Source organism: Ranitomeya imitator, chromosome 4 (assembly GCF_032444005.1).
Source record: "Ranitomeya imitator isolate aRanImi1 chromosome 4, aRanImi1.pri, whole genome shotgun sequence".
NCBI lineage: Eukaryota > Metazoa > Chordata > Amphibia > Anura > Dendrobatidae > Ranitomeya > Ranitomeya imitator.
The window spans coordinates 235,161,798-235,184,980 of NC_091285.1; the positions used below are offsets into that span (position 1 = coordinate 235,161,798).

The 23,183-nt window shown below is 45.6% G+C and overlaps 1 protein-coding gene across 1 annotated transcript in view; it reads right to left on the reverse strand.

Annotated features, from left to right (window-relative positions):
• Positions 1–23,183, reverse strand: part of OTOGL (otogelin like) — a 316,314-nt gene that overhangs the window by 19,700 nt on the left and 273,431 nt on the right. The window contains exon 54 of the mRNA XM_069764433.1: positions 2,639–2,758. Coding sequence (XP_069620534.1) covers positions 2,639–2,758 — 120 coding nt within the window. The remainder of the gene's footprint in view (positions 1–2,638; positions 2,759–23,183) is intronic.

Sequence of the window (23,183 nt, forward strand, 5' to 3'; positions counted from 1 at the left end):
TTATTAAACTTAATGTGCATGGTATAGCACCTACCTTAATCTGTCTCAATTACGAGGACTCTTAAGAATTTATTGAAGTGTTAAGTTTAGTATGAGAATCTGCACCTATGATTTCCAATTAAGACATAACACAATACTCACTCTTAGATATTATTACTAGTGATGAGTGAGTGTACTCGTTACTCGAGATTTCCGAGCATGCTCGGATGTTCTCCGAGTATCTTGGGCGTGCTCGTAGACTATGTTTGTGTCCCCGCAGCTGCATGATTTGCGGCTGCTAGACAGCCAGAATACATGTGGGGATCCCCTAACAAACAGGCAATCCTTGCATGTGTTCCTGTTGTCTAACAGTTGCAAATTATGCAGCTGCAGCAACACAAACATGATCTATGAGCACGCCCAAAATACTCGGAGATCACTCGAGCATGCGCTGAAAACCCGAGTAACGAGCACACTCACTCATCACTAATTATTACCACACAATAAAAAGGGCTAAAAGGCATCTATTGAAATTATAAAATGTAATAGATAAGTCTAGTGGTATTTCTAATATCTATTGCTAAGTGTTCATGAGTTGTAAAAGTGTCAAGATGAGGAATACCAAAACTTATAATACTCAGTTAAGTTTAATTATTTTTTTCATACGTTTCCATGAAGAATTACCTAAAAAATGTTTCAACATCATCTTAGGGAATACAGTTACGATATTTGCTAGAATAGACTTATCAGAAGAGCTAGCAAGGTTTTTTTGGAGTAATGGATACAGAAGATTAGACAGCATTCAGAAAATTGTTGTCCTATCTTGCATAAGGCTGCCATCACACTAGCAGTATTTGGTCAGTATTTTACATCAGTATTTGTAAGCCAAAACCAGGAGTGGGTGATAAATGCAGAAGTGGTGCACATGTTTCTGTTATACTTTTCCTCTATTTGTTCCACTCCTGGTTTTGGCTTACAAATACTGATGTAAAATACTGACCAAATACTGCTGGTGTGACGGCAGCCTAATTGGTAGTTTGTAGAATCGTATTTCTAATAACAAAGATATTTTTAAAGGTGTGGTCCAAAACTGAAATTGAGTTTAATCCTAAATGTCTGTGTATGTTATGTAATAATCTAATCTCTTTCATAAAATACTTTGATTAAAAATGTCCTATCGTTTTCTCACTGCTATATCTATCTGCTTTAGTTTTTTTATTATTTTATTCCTGTTTGGTTATGTTTTGTTTGATAACCCCAAGTGCATGCTGGGATACTCAAAATAGCCATCATGGGGAAGAGGCTACGGTAACAAGCAGCCTCTGCCCTCACCCTAAAATAAAACATCATAAGGGATATCCATTTCGGGGGCTGGGTTAGTCCTTGCTTGACTGAGCTTGTATCAGTTGTCAATTCTGACATATGCTTATTTGGATCTTGTCATGTGCAATAATCTTTATAATATTCAGTGATAGTGCACTCCCTCCCCGACTCTGATGATAACTGATGAGCCGGCACTGTCAGTGCGCTTTGTAAGGAGAAAATCCAGCGAGCAGAGACTGGCCCTGCAAGTGATGTCATTAACCCCTTTCCGTCATTGGGCGTAATAGTATGCTGATGTCAGACTTTCCCTGTTTGGTGCGGGCTCCGTCGCTGAGCCCGCACCTTTCTGGGCACTTGTCAGCTGATATATATGGCTGACATGTACCCACAACAGCCACAGGTAGCATCTCAACTTCAGGAAAATGGCCGCCGCAATCTCCATCTGCGCACGCGCGGCATCCCGCGGCCATTTTCTTGAAGCCCCGGGCAGCAGAGGACTCCATATGCGCACGCGCGGCCTCAGGAAGATGTCTGTCCCCACAGATCACCAGGGAAATAGCGCCGATCGCGCGTTTTTTTCTTCTCCTGCCCAGTGGATTCAGAAGATGGGCGTGCGCAAACCACTACGCCACCAACGGAAATACATGCAAGATCTGGGGGAAGATATAGCGATGTCGCCACGCCCATCTGACCTGACCAGCCTGATTGACAGGCGAAAACGGCGACTTTGGTAAGTTATTTTGGCAGCTTAGGGGTGGAATCAGGGTACACAAAATACACTATAGTAACGCACAGCTCAGGCCCTATTTAACAGTATTTTTATCTCGTACTGAAAAACCAGGGTGACAGGTTCCCTTTAATGTAAAAGGTAAGCCATAGAGAAAATAGAAGGGGAGGAAAAGTTTATATATTATGAAACTGTGACAAATTTGTAGTTCTATAGATGCCTTTAATGGTTACTGTAACTCACTTCCTACAACCGACAACATGAAAATCAGTTCAGCAGCATTGCCAGGTTTGTAAATTTGATTTAATTTGCATCAGGGATAAATAATGTGTGAAATCTAGACGTATTGCCGGTGCTTGAGGACTGGCATTTAGTTACACTGCCATTTGTATGGCGATTATTTCTTATAAAAAAAAAAAGTAATAAAAACAATCTGACAATCAGTGAACCCACCTGTTGGACACCTCTTATTGAATGCTAACAATCAGCTGTAAACATCAGTACTTTGTCGAATCAAAATAAAGAACAAATTACATTTTGGATGTCCACAGCTCATTTACTAATATAGTAGATTAAACAATGCATGTCTTTAATACTGAAAACACAAACCTTTAGACATTCACTGCTATTAAAAGGAGGGCAGACAACACCAGAACCCAGAATCATGGCACCTACAGCGGTCTTTGCGCACTCATACTTGGTGCAGTTAGAAATCCATGAATCGTCCACCTATAAGACAAATCAAAAGAGAGTAAACTTTTTTTTTTAGTTTCTTAGCTAAGATCGATTTTTATTATGTTTAGTATATAGATAAGTGAGGTATATTATACACTGCATGTAAAAAAAATAAAACTTGTGTAATGTAATAAAGTTGCTTTAGGGAAGAGACAGACTGCCGTATTTCTCATGTGAGAATCGCATCGTAAATCTCCTACTGGCTGTCGGCTCTCCTGACCTGAGCTTAACAGCTGCATAGTAATCCATAGTGCTGTGTTGCTCAGGTCAGGAGAGGTGCCAGGCCAGTCTGTGCAGTGTGATGCGATTATCGCAAGAGTTATACGGCCCTCTGACTCTGCCCCTACAGTGAATATCCATCTATGTAAACTAGAGTTTAAAAATTAATAATAATAATTAAAAATATATATATTTTTAGTATATTAAAAGAGGAATCTATGGATGATGAATAGCATTAGATATGTTGGAAGATGTTCCAAGCATATGAGCTAATGGGAAAAAAAGATGTGGCCAAAGCATACAGTTGATATAAAAAGTCTACAGTTAAAATGTCAGGTTTTTGCTGTGTAAAAAAAAAATCACACTGAGAAGAAAAATTTCAGAATTTTTTCCATCTTTAATATCACCCATATTCTGTACCAATTCTGCATGAGAAAACAATTAAAGCATGCTGCCAGTATCTCCGATGATTGGATCATGTGCATCCTTACAAGTTTATGGTGTCACAGGTTTACCGCAACCGAGAGGAGCCAGAAGACCGCAGCGTCTGATTTCTCCTACTTCTGCACTGATTAGAAGCACTTCTCCTTCATATTAAATTGTGTAAATTTATTTATGCAGTACAGGGGTTTATCTGCGCATCTCAGAAATCCTGGAAGCTTTCCTGTGTTAAGGCTCTCAGCTGTGCACTGTTAGCCACTCCCATCTCCTATATAATCTGGGTCTTGGCTAGCACTCATTGTCAGAGTTAGCTTTTGCTGCATGGCTGGAAGTTGGTGGTGGTTAATATTGGAGAAGGCATTTGGTGGATTTATCTTTGACCATTGCTAGGTTTTTAGTTAGTGGTTATTCCCTTTCTTCCCCTGCTTTGGTTTAACTCCATCCTCCACTCCCTGGAGCATTCCTCTGTTGTCTGAGTGAGTATATTTGTATGTTTGCCATTTTTCATTATCCCTTTTCATATTACATTGTTACCTTGTTAGTTTGGTTAGTGTATTATGGTACACTACTGTTCCCATCTTCACTGTGTATGGGAAGGGTACAGACTGAGAGCGGATTCAGGAGCTAAGGCAAGGTATATGGCCCCATCATCTTCACCATCAGAAGTAATCCGAGGAACAAAGCAAACTAGGGCACATGACAACAGAGTTGTGACCTATGGGTGCTTGTGAAGCATTGGACTGTCATCCAAGCAGACTGATGTGCTCGCACAGAGACAATGGAGAAGATGGAGAAATTAAGTTTTCCATCTTGTCTGCACCTGTGATATGATTCTCTCATGTGAGAGAATCGGATCACACTCAGATGACACCTGAATCAAACTCTGACGGAGTTTGTGCAGAGGGTCATTACCATAATCGGCCGATTCTCTTGCAAGAGAGAATCAATGCCAGTGTGTGCAGACCCATAAAGTGTTTCTGAATAACTCCATATAAAGTTTAGCTGTTCTAGTAAGATTTTTCTGGCATTTTTTAGCTGCATTTTACAACAAAAGCAATTGTTCATTACAGCTTACAACACAGCAAAGGGATCTCAATGTTGAAAATTATCAGTCAGGATAGAGGTACAATTTTTTTTCCATAGCATTAAATATACTATGGAACACTGAAGAGGGTTATCAAAAAGTGGCTTAAATTTGTCAGAGCAGAGACATTATCTAAAACTGGGCATCCCTCAAAAATTGATGAAAAGACAAGCAGAAAGTTGATCTGGTACAATTCCAAGAGACCAACAGCAACATTAAAGGATCTGCAGGAAATTCTGGCAAGTACAGGTTGTGTACTGCATGCGACAATAATCTCCCATACTAATCATATGTTTGGCCTGTTGGGTAGGGTGGAAAGACAGAAGCATTTTCTTACTAAGGAAAACATCCAAGCCCGGCTATTTTTTTGCCAAAAACTACATTAAATCTACCAAAAGAATGTGGAAAAATGTGATATGATCTGATGAAGTTAAACTATCTGGCTATAATTCCAAAAGGTACAATATGTTTGGCCCAAAATCAACATTGTGCATCACAAAATAAACACCATACCTACAATGTAGCGTGGTGGATGCAACATTATGCTTTGGGGATGTTTCTTAGCAGACGGAACTTTAGTCAAGGTAGGTGGAGATGGGGCTTTAGTCAAGTTGGAGGATTTATGAATAGTTCCAAATAGTGAATTTTGCATCAAAATCATCAGGTCTCAGTCATAAAGCTAAAGATTGAGAGGAATGTCAGCTTTCAGCACGATAACAGCCTTAAACACACCTCCAAATCAACTAAAAATGACTTCACCAGATGAAAATCAAAGTTATGGAATGACCTAGCCAGAGCGCAGACCAGAATCCAGTTGAAAATCAGTGGGTTGACCTAAAGAGGGCTGTACACAGGAAATGCCTTGGAATTTAACAGATTTGGAGCACTAGATGTGCTATGCTGATAGACTCCAACTCCAAAAACTATATGCTGTCATAATTTCAAGGGGTACTGTTGTGAATTCTGTGGCAGAGCTCCCTCCTGTGGTCACAAGTGGTACTTCGGCTGATTCTCTCTGTGAGCTTCCGTTGGTGGAGGAAAGTGGTACTGCGGCTTCTGAGTTTCCTTCCTCAGGTGATGTGGTGAAGTTGTTAGGTGCTGCTCTATTTAACTCCACCTAGTGCTTTGATCCTGGCCTCCAGTCAATGTTCTAGTATTGGACCTGTTTCCTCCTGGATCGTTCCTGTGGCCTGCTGCTCTGCATAGCTAAGTTCTGCTTTGCTATTTGTTTGTTGTTTTTTCTGTCCAGCTTGTCTATTTGTTTTTTTCTGCTTGCTGGAAGCTCTGGGACGCAGAGGGTGTACCTCCGTGCCGTTAGTTCGGTACGGAGGGTCTTTTTGCCCCCTTTGCGTGGTTTTTGTAGGGTTTTGTGTTGACCGCAAAGTTACCTTTCCTATCCTCGCTCTGTTCAGAAAGTCGGGCCTCACTTTGCTAAATCTATTTCATCTCTACGTTTGTCTTTTCATCTTAACTCACAGTCATTATATGTGGGGGCTGCCTTTTCCTTTGGGGTATTTCTTTGAGGCAAGGTAGGCTTATTTTCTATCTTCAGGCTAGCTAGTTTCTCAGGCTGTGCCGAGTTGCATAGGGAGCGTTAGGCGCAATCCACGGATGCCTCTAGTGTGGTTGGAGAGGATTAGGGATTGCGGTCAGCAGAGTTTCCACGTCTCAGAGCTCGTTCTATATTTTTGGGTTATTGTCAGGTCACTGTATGTGCTCTGACCTCTATGTCCATTCTGGTACTGAATTACCTTATCATAACAGTACTGGAGGCCAAAAGTACTAATGATTCTCAATAGAGGGAAAAAAGAAGTTCTGAGACCATTTTTTTTTCTCTGCACTGTGTTTTGCCTTTTTTTTCCCCTAGACATTTGGGTGGTTCAGGACACAGGTGTAGCGATGGACATTAAAGGTCTGTCTTCATGTGTGGATCAGCTCACGGCAAGAGTACAAAATATTCAAGACTTTGTGGTTCAGAATTCTATGTTAGAACCAAGAATTCCTATTCCTGATTTGTTTTTTGGAGATAGAACTAAATTTCTGAGTTTCAAAAATAATTGTAAACTATTTCTAGCTTTGAAACCTCACTCCTCTGGTGACCCAGTTCAACAAGTTAGGATCATTATTTCTTTTTTACGTGGCGACCCTCAGGACTGGGCATTTTCTCTTGCGTCAGGAGATCCTGCATTAAGTAATATCAATGCGTTTTTCCTGGCTCTCGGATTGCTGTACGATGAACCTAATTCAGTGGATCAGGCAGAGAAAAATTTGCTGGCTCTGTGTCAGGGTCAGGATGATATTGTCAGAAATTTAGAAAGTGGTCCGTACTCACTCAATGGAATGAAGGTGCGCTCGCAGCCATTTTCAGAAAGGGTCTCTCTGAAGCCCTTAAAGATGTCATGGTGGGATTTCCTATGCCTGCTGGTCTGAATGAGTCTATGTCTTTGGCCATTCAGATCGGTCGACGCTTGCGTGAGCGTAAATCTGTGCACCATTTGGCGGTATTACCTGAGCTTAAACCTGAGCCTATGCAGTGCGATAGGACTTTGAACAGAATTGAACGGCAAGAACACAGACGTCTGAATGGGCTGTGTTTCTACTGTGGTGATTCCACTCATGCTATCTCTGATTGTCCTAAGCGCACTAAGCGGTTCGCTAGGTCTGCCACCATTGGTACGGTACAGTCAAAATTTCTTCTGTCCGTTACCTTGATCTGCTCTTTGTCATCGTATTCTGTCATGGCATTTGTGGATTCAGGCGCTGCCCTGAATTTGATGGACTTGGAGTATGCTAGGCGTTGTGGGTTTTTCTTGGAGCCCTTGCAGTGTCCTATTCCATTGAGAGGAATTGATGCTACGCCTTTGGCCAAGAATAAGCCTCAGTACTGGACCCAGCTGACCATGTGCATGGCTCCTGCACATCAGGAGGTTATTCGCTTTCTGGTGTTGCATAATCTGCATGATGTGGTCGTGTTGGGGTTGCCATGGCTACAAGTCCATAATCCAGTATTAGATTGGAAATCCATGTCTGTGTCCAGCTGGAGTTGTCAGGGGGTACATGGTGATGTCCCATTTCTGACTATTTCGTCATCCACCCCTTCTGAGGTTCCAGAGTTCTTGTCTGATTACCGGGATGTATTTGATGAGCCCAAATCCGATACCCTACCTCCGCATAGGGATTGTGATTGTGCTATCGATTTGATTCCTGGTAGTAAATTCCCAAAAGGTCGACTGTTTAATTTATCTGTGCCTGAGCACGCTGCTATGCGGAGTTATGTGAAGGAGTCCTTGGAGAAGGGGCATATTCGCCCGTCATCGTCGCCATTAGGAGCAGGGTTCTTCTTTGTAGCCAAGAAGGATGGTTCGCTGAGACCTTGTATAGATTACCACCTTCTAAATAAGATCACGGTTAAATTTCAGTACCCCTTGCCGTTGTTATCTGATTTGATTGCTCGGATTAAGGGGGCTAGTTGGTTCACCAAGATAGATCTTCGTGGTGCGTATAATCTTGTGTGTATTAAGCGAGGCGATGAATGGAAAACTGCATTTAATACGCCCGAGGGCCATTTTGAGTATCTAGTAATGCCATTCGGACTTGCCAATGCTCCATCAGTGTTTCAGTCCTTTATGCATGACATCTTCCGAGAGTACCTGGATAAATTCCTGATTGTGTACTTGGATGACATTTTGATCTTCTCGGATGATTGGGAGTCTCATGTGAAGCAGGTCAGAACGGTGTTTCAGGTCCTGCGTGCTAATTCTTTGTTTGTGAAGGGATCAAAGTGTCTCTTTGGTGTTCAGAAGGTTTCATTTTTGGGGTTCATCTTTTCCCCTTCTACTATCGAGATGGACCCTGTTAAGGTCCAAGCCATCCATGATTGGACTCAGCCGACATCTCTGAAAAGTCTGCAAAAGTTCCTGGGCTTTGCTAATTTTTATCGTCGCTTCATCTGCAATTTTTCTAGTATTGCTAAACCATTGACCGATTTGACCAAGAAGGGTGCTGATGTGGTCAATTGGTCTTCTGCTGCTGTGGAAGCTTTTCAAGAGTTGAAGCGTCGTTTTTCTTCTGCCCCTGTGTTGTGTCAACCTGATGTTTCGCTTCCATTCCAGGTCGAGGTTGATGCTTCTGAGATTGGAGCAGGGGCTGTTTTGTCGCAGAGAAGTTCTGATTGCTCGGTGATGAAACCATGCGCCTTCTTTTCCAGGAAGTTTTCGCCTGCTGAGCGAAATTATGATGTGGGCAATCGAGAGTTGCTGGCCATGAAGTGGGCATTCGAGGAGTGGCGTCATTGGCTTGAAGGAGCTAAGCATCGCGTGGTGGTCTTGACTGATCATAAGAACTTGACTTATCTCGAGTCTGCCAAGCGGTTGAATCCTAGACAGGCTCGTTGGTCGCTGTTTTTTGCCCGTTTTGACTTTGTGATTTCGTACCTTCCGGGCTGTAAAAATGTGAAGGCGGATGCTCTGTCTAGGAGTTTTGTGCCCGACTCTCCAGGTTTATCTGAGCCGGCGGGTATCCTCAAAGAGGGAGTAATTGTGTCTGCCATCTCCCCTGATTTGCGGCGGGTACTGCAAAAATTTCAGGCTAATAAACCTGATCGTTACCCAGTAGAGAAACTGTTTGTCCCTGATAGGTGGACGAATAAAGTTATCTCTGAGGTTCATTGTTCGGTGTTGGCTGGTCATCCTGGAATCTTTGGTACCAGAGAGTTAGTGGCTAGATCCTTTTGGTGGCCATCTCTGTCGCGGGATGTGCGTTCTTTTGTGCAGTCCTGTGGGATTTGTGCTCGGGCTAAGCCCTGCTGTTCTCGTGCCAGTGGGTTGCTTTTGCCCTTGCCGGTCTCGAAGAGGCCTTGGACACATATCTCTATGGATTTTATTTCAGATCTTCCCGTCTCTCAAAAGATGTCAGTCATTTGGGTGGTCTGTGATCGCTTCTCTAAGATGGTCCATTTGGTACCCTTGTCTAAATTACCTTCCTCCTCTGATTTGGTGCCATTGTTCTTCCAGCATGTGGTTCGTTTACATGGCATTCCAGAGAATATCGTTTCTGACAGAGGTTCCCAGTTTGTTTCGAGGTTTTGGCGAGCCTTTTGTGGTAGGATGGGCATTGACTTGTCTTTTTCCTCGGCTTTCCATCCTCAGACTAATGGCCAGACCGAACGAACCAATCAGACCTTGGAAACATATCTGAGATGCTTTGTTTCTGCTGATCAGGATGACTGGGTGTCCTTTTTGCCTTTGGCTGAGTTCGCCCTTAATAATCGGGCCAGCTCGGCTACCTTGGTTTCGCCGTGTTTCTGCAACTCTGGGTTCCATCCTCGTTTCTCTTCAGGGCAGGTTGAGTCTTCGGACTGTCCTGGTGTGGATACTGTGGTGGACAGGTTGCAGCAGATTTGGACTCATGCAGTGGACAATTTGACCTTGTCCCAGGAGAAGGCTCAACGTTTCGCTAATCGCAGACGCTGTGTGGGTCCCCGACTTCGTGTTGGGGATTTGGTTTGGTTATCTTCTCGTCATATTCCTATGAAGGTTTCCTCTCCTAAGTTTAAACCTCGTTTCATTGGTCCGTATAGGATTTCTGAGGTTCTTAATCCTGTGTCTTTTCGTCTGACCCTTCCTGATTCTATTTCCATACATAACGTATTCCATAGGTCATTGTTGCGGAGATACGTGGCACCTATGGTTCCATCTGTTGATCCTCCTGCCCCGGTTTTGGTGGAGGGGGAGTTGGAGTATATTGTGGAGAAGATTTTGGATTCTCGTGTTTCAAGACGGAAACTCCAGTATTTGGTTAAGTGGAAGGGTTATGCTCAGGAAGATAATTCCTGGGTCTTTGCCTCTGATGTCCATGCTCCCGATCTTGTTCGTGCCTTTCATATGGCTCATCCTGGTCGTCCTGGGGGCTCTGGTGAGGGTTCGGTGACCCCTCCTCAAGGGGGGGGTACTGTTGTGAATTCTGTGGCAGAGCTCCCTCCTGTGGTCACAAGTGGTACTTCGGCTGATTCTCTCTGTGAGCTTCCGTTGGTGGAGGAAAGTGGTACTGCGGCTTCTGAGTTTCCTTCCTCAGGTGATGCGGTGAAGTCGTTAGGTGCTGCTCTATTTAACTCCACCTAGTGCTTTGATCCTGGCCTCCAGTCAATGTTCTAGTATTGGACCTGTTTCCTCCTGGATCGTTCCTGTGGCCTGCTGCTCTGCATAGCTAAGTTCTGCTTTGCTATTTGTTTGTTGTTTTTTCTGTCCAGCTTGTCTATTTGTATTTTTCTGCTTGCTGGAAGCTCTGGGACGCAGAGGGTGTACCTCCGTGCCGTTAGTTCGGTACGGAGGGTCTTTTTGCCCCCTTTGCGTGGTTTTTGTAGGGTTTTGTGTTGACCGCAAAGTTACCTTTCCTATCCTCGCTCTGTTCAGAAAGTCGGGCCTCACTTTGCTAAATCTATTTCATCTCTACGTTTGTCTTTTCATCTTAACTCACAGTCATTATATGTGGGGGCTGCCTTTTCCTTTGGGGTATTTCTCTGAGGCAAGGTAGGCTTATTTTCTATCTTCAGGCTAGCTAGTTTCTCAGGCTGTGCCGAGTTGCATAGTGAGCGTTAGGCGCAATCCACGGCTGCCTCTAGTGTGGTTGGAGAGGATTAGGGATTGCGGTCAGCAGAGTTTCCACGTCTCAGAGCTCGTTCTATATTTTTGGGTTATTGTCAGGTCACTGTATGTGCTCAGACCTCTATGTCCATTGTGATACTGAATTACCTTATCATAACAGGGTACTTCAACAAAGTATTTGTTTTAGAGTATGTGCAGACAATCAGTAATTGCTTCTAATTTGAATCTGCATACTTATGCAGTGTCAAATCCGTAGTGGCCAGATGTTGCAGCATAGTGGATAGGATTTCAAGAAATCCCATGTCCACTATGCATCCACAGATGCCCACGGCTCACCCCGAGAGAAGGACATGCGGCGTGTCTTGCGATACCGCAGAAGGTTAATTTCTCATGTGGAGAGTCTCCGCAAGAGAACTTTCATCCATAGAATGTATTGAACGTATGTGAACACATGCGGATTCACCTGCGTTCAATAGATGCCAAAGCTTTGGACGCAACGAACATGTGCTGTGTCCAAAGCGCTGCTACTGTGGATCGTATGCACCTGGTCTGAGGGTGAGCATATTTATGCAACCACTTATTTTAGTTCTGTATTTTTCTTTTCCACCAGAAAATATTTTAGATTAAAAAATAAAGTTCACCCCATGAATCAATAGCTTGTAGCGTGCAAGAGTTAAACCTTGCAGTATGCAAGAGTTAAACCTTGCGTGACCAATCAGGGGGCTCCAGCCTGAATAGACTTCCTGCTGTTCATGTGCGCCTTATGTCTAATGTGATGTTCCGCTGCCTGACCTCAGAGACATGCCGTTGTAAGAGACTTGCTGTACTACTAATAAATCCTGCACACCTGCCTGAGAGGCGCACCTTTGTTGCCGCCCCATTAGTTTCCCGCTGTGTCAGTATGAATCTTTGAATGTTATATCATTTAATTTATTTGCTGGTAGGGAAGAGCGGACCTGTGGATGTTTGGGTTTGTCTGGTTCAGCCAAACTGTAGTCCAACGTTTGGTTCGGGGATCAGATCTTGACCATGAACCCAATAGAAGTCATTGGGGCCCAAATTTGGTGCTCCAAAATGGTCGTATTAAGAGCTAGGGGCTGCAAAAGGAAGCAAAATGGGGCGCAAGATCAGGACAATTGCTCTGTAAACAGATGTGGATAGGGAAATTACTTTAAATAACAGAATAAAAAAATATTAATCTTGAACCAGGAGAAGAAATAAGAGGTAGCCAACACAATTTTTTTAGGTGAATTACTTTACAATAACATAGAATAACAAAAAAAAAAACAATCTTAAGCCAGAAGGCGGAGGTCCAAGTGGAGGAGGAGGTAGAGGAGAACATGGTGGTGTAGGACGTGGCGGTGAAGGTGGAAGAGGTAAAAGAGGAGGTAGCCAACACTGTTTTGTTTTTTTAACCCCATAGTGACAGAAACAATTTGTCCTTAATTACCAAGCCAATTTTTACAATTTTGACCACTGTCACTTTATTAGGTTATTGCTGTGGAACGCTTCAACGGATCCCACTGATTCTGAGAATGTTTTTTCATGACATATTGTACTTCATGTTAGTGGTAAAATTTCTTTGATATGACTTGCGTTTATTTATGAAAAAAATGGAAATTTGGCAAAAATTTTGCAAATGTTGCAATTTTCAAACTTTTAATTTTTGTGCCCTTCAATCAGTCATATCGCACAAAATAGTTAATAAATAACATTTCCCACATGTCTACGTTACATCAGCGCAATTTTGGAAAAAAAATTTTTGTTAGGAAGTTATAAGGGTTAAAAGTTCACCTGCAATTTCTCATTTTTACAACAAAATTTACAAAACCATTTTTTTAGGGACCACCTCACATTTGAAATTAATTTGGAGGGTCAATATGACAGAAAATACCACAAATTGACACCATTCTAAAAACTGCACCCCTCAAGGTGCTCAAAAGTAAACCACATTCAAAAAGTTTATTAACCTTTTTGGAGCTTCACAAGAACTAAAGCAATGTGAAAGGAAAAAATGAACATTTGAGTACACCGATTCCCCATATATGGGGGACAGCCACTGTTTGGGTGCATGGCAGGGCTAAGAAGGGAGGGAGCACCATTTGACATTTTGAAAGCAAAACTGGCTGGAATCAAAGGCAAGCACCATGTCACGTTTGGAGACCCCTGATGTACCTAAACAGTGGGAACCCCCCAATTCTAACTCCAACCCTAACATAGCCCAACCTCTAACCCTAATCCCAACCCTAACCCCAACTCCAACACCACCCTTACCCCAACACCCCAACCGTAACCCCAATACAGATGTAACCCCCTCACAACCATATCCCCAACATAACTCTAACCTCAATGCAACCCTAACCCCAACACAACCCTAAACCCAACATAACCCTAACCCCTAACACCAACACCACAACAGTAACACCAACACCACAACCGTAACCCCAACCGTAACCCCAACACAACCTTAACCTCAACACAACCCTAGCTCTAACCCTCACTCCAACCCTAACCCTTGCTCTAACTCCAACCTCAACCCTAACCCTAGCCCCAACCCTAAACCTAATGGAAAAAAATATGTTATTTTATTATTTTTCCCTAACTAAGGGGTTGATAAAGGGGTTTGATTTACTATTTTTTCTATTTTGATCAGTGTGATAGGGTCTATCATAGTGGTTAAAATGAACCAATAGGAAAAATCTCCTATTGTTGCAGGGTGGTGGCCAGCAGACCACAGCTGACGCACTGCGTGTGCGCCTGCTCTTTTCTTCCCTGAAGAAGACGCTGAGGGCCGGCAGACAGAGCCGGAGGGTCCAGGGATGCTTGGGGGAGCCCATTTATCTCTTATCTGGTATGCTAGATCATATCAGAGGAGAGAGAAATAAATGGGAAATCTGCCTTTTTTTGCGGTCGCCATTATTCGCATCACTGGTGACAGTAAAAACTGACCTGAATCATGTTCTCCTGGGTCTCATGTTCTCTGTTAGCTGATACCCCGGAGATTTTCCAATGGTTGGGGGCGCTATACCCTTATTTCTCAGCGCCGTTAAAAATCGGCATTGAGAAATAAGCACCCTTAACTGCCGCCGCTAAAAGGCGTATCGGCGGTCGTTAAGGGTTTAAATTTGGGGAAGCGCCAAAATATTGGGAATGGCAAATAGAGCAAACTAACTGTGGTGGATAATAACAATGGATCAGTGCGGCTGGTATACTTATCTAGTCAGTCAAAGGTACAGACAAGTCCTGTGGGATCCACACCTGGTTCATTTTAATAAATGTGAGCTTGCTCACATTGACTGTGGACAGGCAGACACACCTGTATGTGTCCACACCCCCTTCCATGCTAAACAGGCCAGCACCTTCAAGGCATAAAGGGCAAGCTCAGACCATGTGTCCAATTTGTAGACCAAAAAGTTAAAAGGGATAGACCCATCATTCAGTACATGGAGACGTGTGGACACAAACTCTTCCACCATAAAGTTGAAACGCTGCCTCTTACTAATATAGACTGTAACAGATGGTGGTGCTGGATGTTGTGGCATGCTGAGGAAGGTTTTCCACATTTCGGCCATGCTAACCCTCCCTTCCAAGGTACTGCCTGTGCCTCACCTGTGTAGGCAACTTTCTCTTCTTCCTCTGTTTTGTTCTTTCACTGAGCCCAAGCTGTCAAGTGGGAATGCCGTCAGTAGTACGTCTACCAGCATGTGCTGGTATTCCCGAATTTTCCAATCTTGCTCCAGTAACAGAAGTAAGGATGATACATTGTCATTGCAGAAGGGATCTAGCAGGGTGGCCACCCAATAATCAGCACTGGTAACAATCCGACCAACTTTGCGGTTATTGCGCAGGCACAGAGCATGTATTGGCTCATGTGTGCCAGGATGCCCAGAGGCAATTATAAGCTGTCCTCAGTGGGAGGTGTATTGTCTGTGCCATCTGTAGCCACCCAGCCATGCTCCAGTGATGACCGTGAGCTGCTTTGAGTGCCACATTGCTGTAAACATGGTTCTTCCTCCTCATCTTCCACATCTGTCCCCTGGCTGGACAGTTGTATACATGGCTGCTGCTGGTTCAGGAATTCACCTTCCATGCCATGTATGGACAACTGGCCTGATAATGGTGTGAATGTTCCCTGTTCTTCCTTTTGTGCCTCCACCTCATCCATCATGGCCTGAAGTGTGTTTTCAAGCAGGCATAGAAGTGGGATAGTTGATGATGTCGTCATCAGTGGTAGTCATGTTGGTGGAGTACTCAAAGCAGCGCAACATGGCACACAAATCCCACATGGAGGCCCACTCATTGGTGCTGAAGTGGTGTTTTTCCACAGAGCATGCTGCAGCTAAAACTCCACTAATGCCTGCTGCTGCTCGCAGTCTCTCCAGCATATGCAAGGTGGAGTTCCACCTTGTTGGTACGTCACATATGAGGTGATGAGCAGGAAGGCAGAAGTGATGCTGCAGCACAGACTGGCGAGCAGCAGCTGGGTGAGAACGTTGGAAAAAGCACAAACAGATGGCACTTTCAGCAGCAGCTCTGACATATCGGGGTAATTTTTAAGGAAGCTCTACACCACCAAATTAAGCACATGTGCCATGCATGGGGTATGCATCAAACTGGCCAGGCCCAAATCTGCTATGAGATTTTGCACATTATCGCAAACCACCAGACCGGGCTTGAGGTTCAGAGGCACCAGCCACCAACCACTCATCGGTCTGTTATTTGATCCCTGTCCCTTTCTAAACAGATGAGTTTCAGATAAGCCTGCTGTAATTTTCCCCTGGCTGTGCTGAAGTTGGTGGTGCAGGTGTGATGCTGACCAGATGAGGAGGTGGTGGAGGAAACTGAGTAGGATGAGGAGACACCATAGAGAAGTGTACAGCAATTCTCGGTGGTGGTAGGACATGCGCCAGAACGCCTTCTGCCTCAGGCCAGGCCACCACTTAATTTACCCAGTGGGCAAGTAAGTGTAATGCCTGCTGCAGCGCAGTAGCACTCAACCTCCACCAGGGGGTGTGGGTGAAGGAAAGCAGGTACACTTACAGTGAAATCACAGAGCAGCAGGCAGAAGTCACTAGGTGGTGAAAGAGTAGTCAGAAAAAGCCGGATCAGCAACAGAGAGGGAATGAAGTACCAGAGGTCATGGCAATACACATGATCAGAAACAAGCCAAAGAAGTCAGAGTGGAACGGGAGCAGGAAAGCCTGAGACCCAAGACAGTCAAACAGGTCAGAGGACAAGCCGAGTCAAATACCAAGGGTTCACATCACGGAGGGCAAGTACTACAAAGATCGAAGTCACAGAGGAACACAGGAACGGAACCTAGGTAAATGGGCAGAGGACAAGACAAATTAGGGGATAACGGGTCAGCTGCTCAAGCCAGAGACAAACCCCAGACTGAATCATGACAGTACCTCCCTCTCAATGGGGGGCCACCGGACCCCCAGGTTTCCTCGGATACTGAGCATAAAAGGCCCAGACCAACCGATCCGCTTAGACCGAGTGAGCCAGTACCCAAGACCGGTCTTCCGGACCAAAACCTTTCCAATGGACCAGATACTGAAGTGAACAGCGGAGCATCAGAGAATCCATAATCTGTTCCACCTCATACTCGGTCTGATCATCCACCAAAACAGGAGGAGGACGAGATGGAGAGTCCCCTGAGAAGGAGATCCACGGTTTCAAAAGAGCCTTATGGAATATATTGGGATCCGCAACGATGGGGGGAAGCACAGGCGAAAGGCAACAGGATGAACTACCTCCAAAATTTCATAAGGTCCAATAAACTTGGGACCCAACTTAGCAGAAGGAATACTCAACCTTATATTCTTAGTGGAAACCATACTTTATTCTCCACCTGGAAATCTGGCCCCACTGACCGTTGTTTATCAGCAAAAAATTTATACTTGCCCTGAGCCTCCCCAATGTTCCTCTGGACCTCCTCCCAGACCTCCCCCAACTGATAAATTGCAACATCAGCACCAGAACACCCGAATCCAGCTGAGAAAATTCACTAAAATGGGGGTGGAAACCATAATTGCAAAAGAACAGGGACTGATTAATACAATTTCTAAATGCGAATTCTGCCAATGGTAATGAGGAGCACCAATCTTCCTGATGAAACGCGGCAAGGCACTATAAAATTTGGACCTCTCAGTCTGACAGTTGGTCTCAGGATAATAAGCTGAAGAAAAGGTCAAAATGATACCCAGCCTTTTACGAAAAGCCAGAACTTAGATACAAATTGTACCCCTCTATCAGAGACCACACTCACAGGCACACCATGTAATCGCACAACCAACATGCTCGATAAAAAGTTTTGACAAAGTTTCTGCATGAGGCAGCCCCGCCAATGGTACAAAATGCACTTGTTTGCTGAACCGATCCACCACCCAGATCACAATTTTACCATTAGAAGGAGGAAGGTCCGTTATAAAATCCATGGACAGATGGGTCCAAGGTTTATCTGGAATTGGCAATGGCACCAATTCCCTGGCCGGCCGGTTTTCATGCGGGCACGTCTCACACGAAGACACAAGTACAGTGACATCAGAAGCCAATGAAAACCAGTAAAACAGCCTAGCGATGGCATTGTGCGTGCCAGAGATTCCTGGATTCCCTCTAAGAGCCGAGTCAAGGAATTCCCGGAGCACCCTTAACCGATACAGGACAGGAGCAAAAAACTCATTATCCAGTGTGGAAGGTGGAGCAAGAGACTGGGCCTCCCGAATCTCCCGCTCTAACGCCGAGGAAACTCCAGCCACAACCACCCCGTGCTGAAGACTGGAGGAAGGGGGTTCAGGAGGAGATATTGGATCCAAGTTGCAGGATAAGACATCCGCCTTCTTATTCTTAGATCCAGGCCTAAAAGTGATGGAAAACTGAAATCGAGAAAAAAAGTGCACACCTCGCCTGCCTCGGGGTTAAACATTTGGCCGACTCAATAAAAGACAGGTTCTTGTGGTCCGTGATGACCGTGAGTCGATGGACAGCCCCCTCCAAAAAATGCCTCCATTCTACAAAAGCTAATTTAATGGCTAGTAACTCCCGGTTACCCACATCGTAATTCTTCTCCGCAGAGGAAGACTTTTTAGAAAAGAAGGCACAGGGTCTTAAAGTGGTTAACATGATGGGCCCTTGAGACAACACCGCCCCCACTCCCATCTCCGAGGCATCCACTTCCACGATAAATGCCTTAGACAAATCAGGTAGAATCAGTACAGGTGCAGACATTAGTGATGAGCGAGTGTACTCGTTGCTCGAGTTTTCCCGAGCACGCTCAGGTGACCTCCGAGTATTTATGACTGCTTGGAGATTTAGTTTTCATCGCGGCAGCTGAGTGATTTACAGCTACTAGCCAGACTAAGTACATGTGGGAGTTGCCTGGTTGCTAGGGAATCCCCACCTGTAATCAAGCTGGCTAATAGCTGTAAATCATTCAGCTGCCGCGATGAAAACTAAATCTCCGAGCAGTCATAAATACTCGGAGGTCACCCGAGATAAACAGTCCTGGACTACCACAGTAGAAGCAGACTCTTCCATCATGTTGCCATCTCCTCTACCGTTCCTTGATGGTGGTGACCCCCACCTCCATGGGCTCGGACTGAGGCATAGCATCAGGGTTACTCTGAACCAAAAGACCTTCTCGCTTTATGACAACCCTCTCCCTTAGTCTCCGATCCATCCAGATGGCCTGAGTCATAGCCTCCTGTAAAGAACTAGGTGGTGGATGGAAAGCCAGAGCATCCTTCAAATGATCAGACAGTCCCCTCCAGGACTGGCAACTGAGCGCAGAGTCGTTCCATGAGAACTCTGGGGGCCATTGTTTAAACTCCGAGCAATACCACTCGGCTGAGAGCTTTCCCTGAGCAAGACCCATAATAGTATCCTCTGCCACCCTAACACGGTCTGGTTCGTCATAGATATGTAAGTCCTAAGGCCTCAAACACGTATCCACTGACATCCGTTCAGGGGCAGTGGGGGACAATGAGAAAGCCCAAGATTGAGGACCTTCCTGGAGTAAGGAAATATTTTTTCCCACCCGCTGACTCTCATCCCCAGAGGATCGAGATCTAAGTAAAAACAACAATTTGCAATTCTCCCTAAACATACAAAACTTATCCTTCTCACCAGCAAAGATGTCAGGAAGCTTGACCGAGGGTTTGGGAGAGTGCAAGGCGACATCTACAGAATGACCAGACCTGCTGACAACATGGGGGGTGGCACTCTGCACAGTTTTAACCGTGTCCATCAACTCTTTCTGTAATTGAGTATGGGACTTGGCCAGGGCCCTATGTTCCACCAACAATTCCCGCATCATCTGCGTCAAACTGGACACCTGGTCAGATTGCCCAGCGGATCCACAGCCAGGGAGAAAAAAAAAAGAAAAACCTCTCTAAATAAATTTGTCGGTTATTATGTAATGCCTGCTACAGCGCAGCAGCACCTAACCTCCACCATGGGGTGTGGGCGAAGGAAAACAGGTACACTCACAGTGAAATCACAGAGCAGGAGGCAGAAGCCACTAGGTGGCGAAAGAGTAGTCAAAAAAAGCTGGGCCAGGAACAGAGAGGAAACGAAGTACCAGAGGGCACACCAATACATGTGGTCAGAAACAATCCAAAGAAGCCAGAGCTGATTGGGAGCAGGAAAGCCAGAGATGCAAGACAGTCAGTCAAACAGGTCAGAGGACAAGCCAAGTCAAATACCAAGGGGTAACAACATGGAGAGCAAGTACTACAACAAGCAAAGTCACAGGGGAACACAGGAACGAGACCTGCTCAAGCCAGAGACAAGAACTATAACTGACACTGCTTGCAGGTAACAGCAGACTGAAATAGCCAGACAGATCCCAAAATGAGGCAAGGAAGATTAACCCCTACAGGGAGAGAATAATCAGAAACAAACCCTGGACTGGATCATGACATTAAGGAGATATAATGACCCTACCCGTGCTTACTGGTTCACGAATTGGTGGATATGTGGACCTTGCCACTGATGGAGTTGCGCAGTGAATACCTGATTTTGTCCGCAACATGTGTTTGCAGGGCAGGGATGACTCGCCTGGAAAAGTAGTGGTGGCTGGGAACCACATACTGAGAAATAGCTACTGCCATCAGTTTTATAAAACAGTCCTTCTCCAACGGCCAGAATTGCAGCATTTCAAAAGCCAGGAATTTTGAATGGCTGTCATTCAGGACCATGGCTCGTAGGTGGGTAACGGGTACTTTCTCTTTCTTTCCAGTGTTTGGGGGATGGACAGATGAACGCTTCCATGGGACTGTGTGGAGATGCTCAGTGACACTGCTGATAGTGGTGGTGCTGTCACATCCTCTCTTTGCGAGGAGGCAGGTGGCACTGTTGCTGGAATCGGGAGGAAGAGGCCAACACCACAGCAGAAGAGAACGCAGTTGGAGAATCAGATATTTCCTGTTTTTCAGGTGTGTACTCCATTGGAGCTCATGCTTTGCATTCAGATGCTTCATCATGCAGGTGGTATTCAAGTTCAGTACATTAATGCCTCGCTTCAGGCTTTGATGGCACAGCATGTAAACCACACATCTCTTGTCGCCAGCACATTGCCTGAAGAAATGCAATGCCAGTGAGCTCCTTTGAGCTGACTTTGGTGTACTCAGTTCAATGGCACAGTGGGTAATAGCAGCCAACGTACTGGCTAGGGGTCGGCCACTGTGCTTTTGCACCCTACTACCTCTTTTGCTGTGCAGCTGGGGTTACATGGCAATCATCTCTTCCATCAAACTGCGAAAGTCACTTGGATTGCCTTCACTCCATGTGGGGTCTAGGGACCTCATCATCCACTGCATCATCTTCCACATACTCCTCACACTCAAGACCAGCGTCACCACCCAGCGCAAGCGGGCAAGTGTCTGGGCCCAGAGCAAGTTATGCACGCTATGGGGCCTGTGAGTCGGAGGAGCCCAATGCCAATGCCCACAAGAGAGCCCCCCACTTGCTCATAGCCCCGGTACTTGCAATACCTACCTCTTCCAGTTTCTGCGCAGCTTCGGTGTGACGCCTCAAGGCAGAGGGCGCAATGACGTCACTAGTGTGAGCCCTTTGCCCTGAGCAGTCACAGATCAGAGAGCTGGAAGATGGCAACACTTAGCAGTCTGGACCTGCAGTCAGGGCCAGTTTTAGACAAAGTAGGGTCCTGGGCAAAAGCTTAAAGTGGGGCTCCAAATGTTCACATATTGCACCATCACACAGAAACCTTTCTGTTATATTTAAATGCACTGGGTTCAGGCCACTAAACAAGCGCAATCGACAATATTGGAGTCGTTCGACGCTTGTTTCCCAGCCCGTTTAGGGTATGTGCACACGTTCAGTAACTGGCAGTGCTTTGGACGCAGCACATGTCCACTGCGTCCAAAGGGCTCCTGGCTATTGAACACAGATGATTCCGCATGTGTTCAGTGAACCCTTGCGGATTCACTGTATCCACGCACCGCATGTCTGTTTCCGTGGGTGATCTTTGGGCGTCTGTGCACACATTGTTGGCATGGGTTTCTTGAAATCCCATCCACTGTTCTGTAACATCTGGACGCTGCACAAGTACGCAACGTCCAACCTGCATCGTTTACTGACTTGTGCACCTACCCTTACTCTGATTGAGGAAAAATGATTGGTGCAGATACTCCTTGACACAGTATAATGCAGGTCCCATATACTGCATTTTGTAAAATGCACTCCCCATGGTCATTGATAGAATATAATGCAGCCCCCTCAGAGTATACTGCAGCCCCGCACACACAGTATACTGCAGCCCCCCCACACACAGTATAATGCAGCCCCTTCAGAGTATAATGCAGCCCCCTCAGAGTATACTGCAGCCCCACACACACAGTATACTGCAGCCCCCCCACACACAGTATAATGCAGCCCCTTCAGAGTATAATGCAGCCCCCTCAGAGTATAATGCAGCCCCCTCAGAGTATACTGCAGCCCCACACACACCGTATACTGCAGCCCCCCCACACACAGTATAATGCAGCCCCTTCAGAGTATAATGCAGCCCCCTCAGAGTATAATGCAGCCCCCTCAGAGTATACTGCAGACCCACACACACAGTATACTGCAGCCCCCCCACACACAGTATAATGCAGCCCCTTCAGAGTATAATGCAGCCCCCTCAGAGTATAATGCAGCCCCCTCAGAGTTTAATTCAGAGTATAATGAGGTCCCCTCATAGAGTATAATGCATCCCCCCTCAAGGTATAATGTGGCCCCCCCACACACAGTATAATGCAGCCCCTTCAGAGTATAGCGCAGCCCCCTCAGAGTATAATGCAGCCCCCACACACAGTATAATGCAACCACCCCACACACAGTATAATTCAGCCTCCCACACACACAGTATAATTCACCCCTCCTACAAACACACACAGTGTAATGCAGCCCCCCCCACACAGTATAATGCAGCCCCACACACACATACAAACACACACAGTATAATGCATCCCCCTCAGAGTATAATGCAGCACCACACACATAGTATAATTCATCCCACCACACAAACACACACACAGTAAAGTGCAGCCCCCTACACACAGCATAATGCAGCCAACCACACAGTATAATGAAGCCCCTTCACTCACAGTATAACACAGCCCACATACACAGTATAGTGCAGCCCCACACATAACATATGCAGCCCCCACATACAGTATAGTGCAGTCCTCACACACAGTATATTGCAGCCCCCCCACACACAGTATAATGCAGCCCCACACACAGGGCCGTATTTGCCACTAGGCACGTGAGGGCACGTGCCTAGGGCGGGGACAATGCAGGGGGCGGCACCTGAGCAAGGTTTTTTTTTTTTTTTTAAAGCTGGGTTACCTCCCGAACGACCCCGCCCCCCCCGCCCCAACTGGCCGCCCATCCTCCCTCCCTCCCGCCTCCCGCCTCCCACCCGCCCTCCTTGAAGACAATACTCACCCTGCTGCTCCAGCGATGCCTGGTCTCGGCGTCTGGAGCTCGTCCTTAATGAGCGGTCACGTGGTACCGCTAATTAAGGTCATGAATATGCGCATATTCATGACCTTAATGAGCAGAG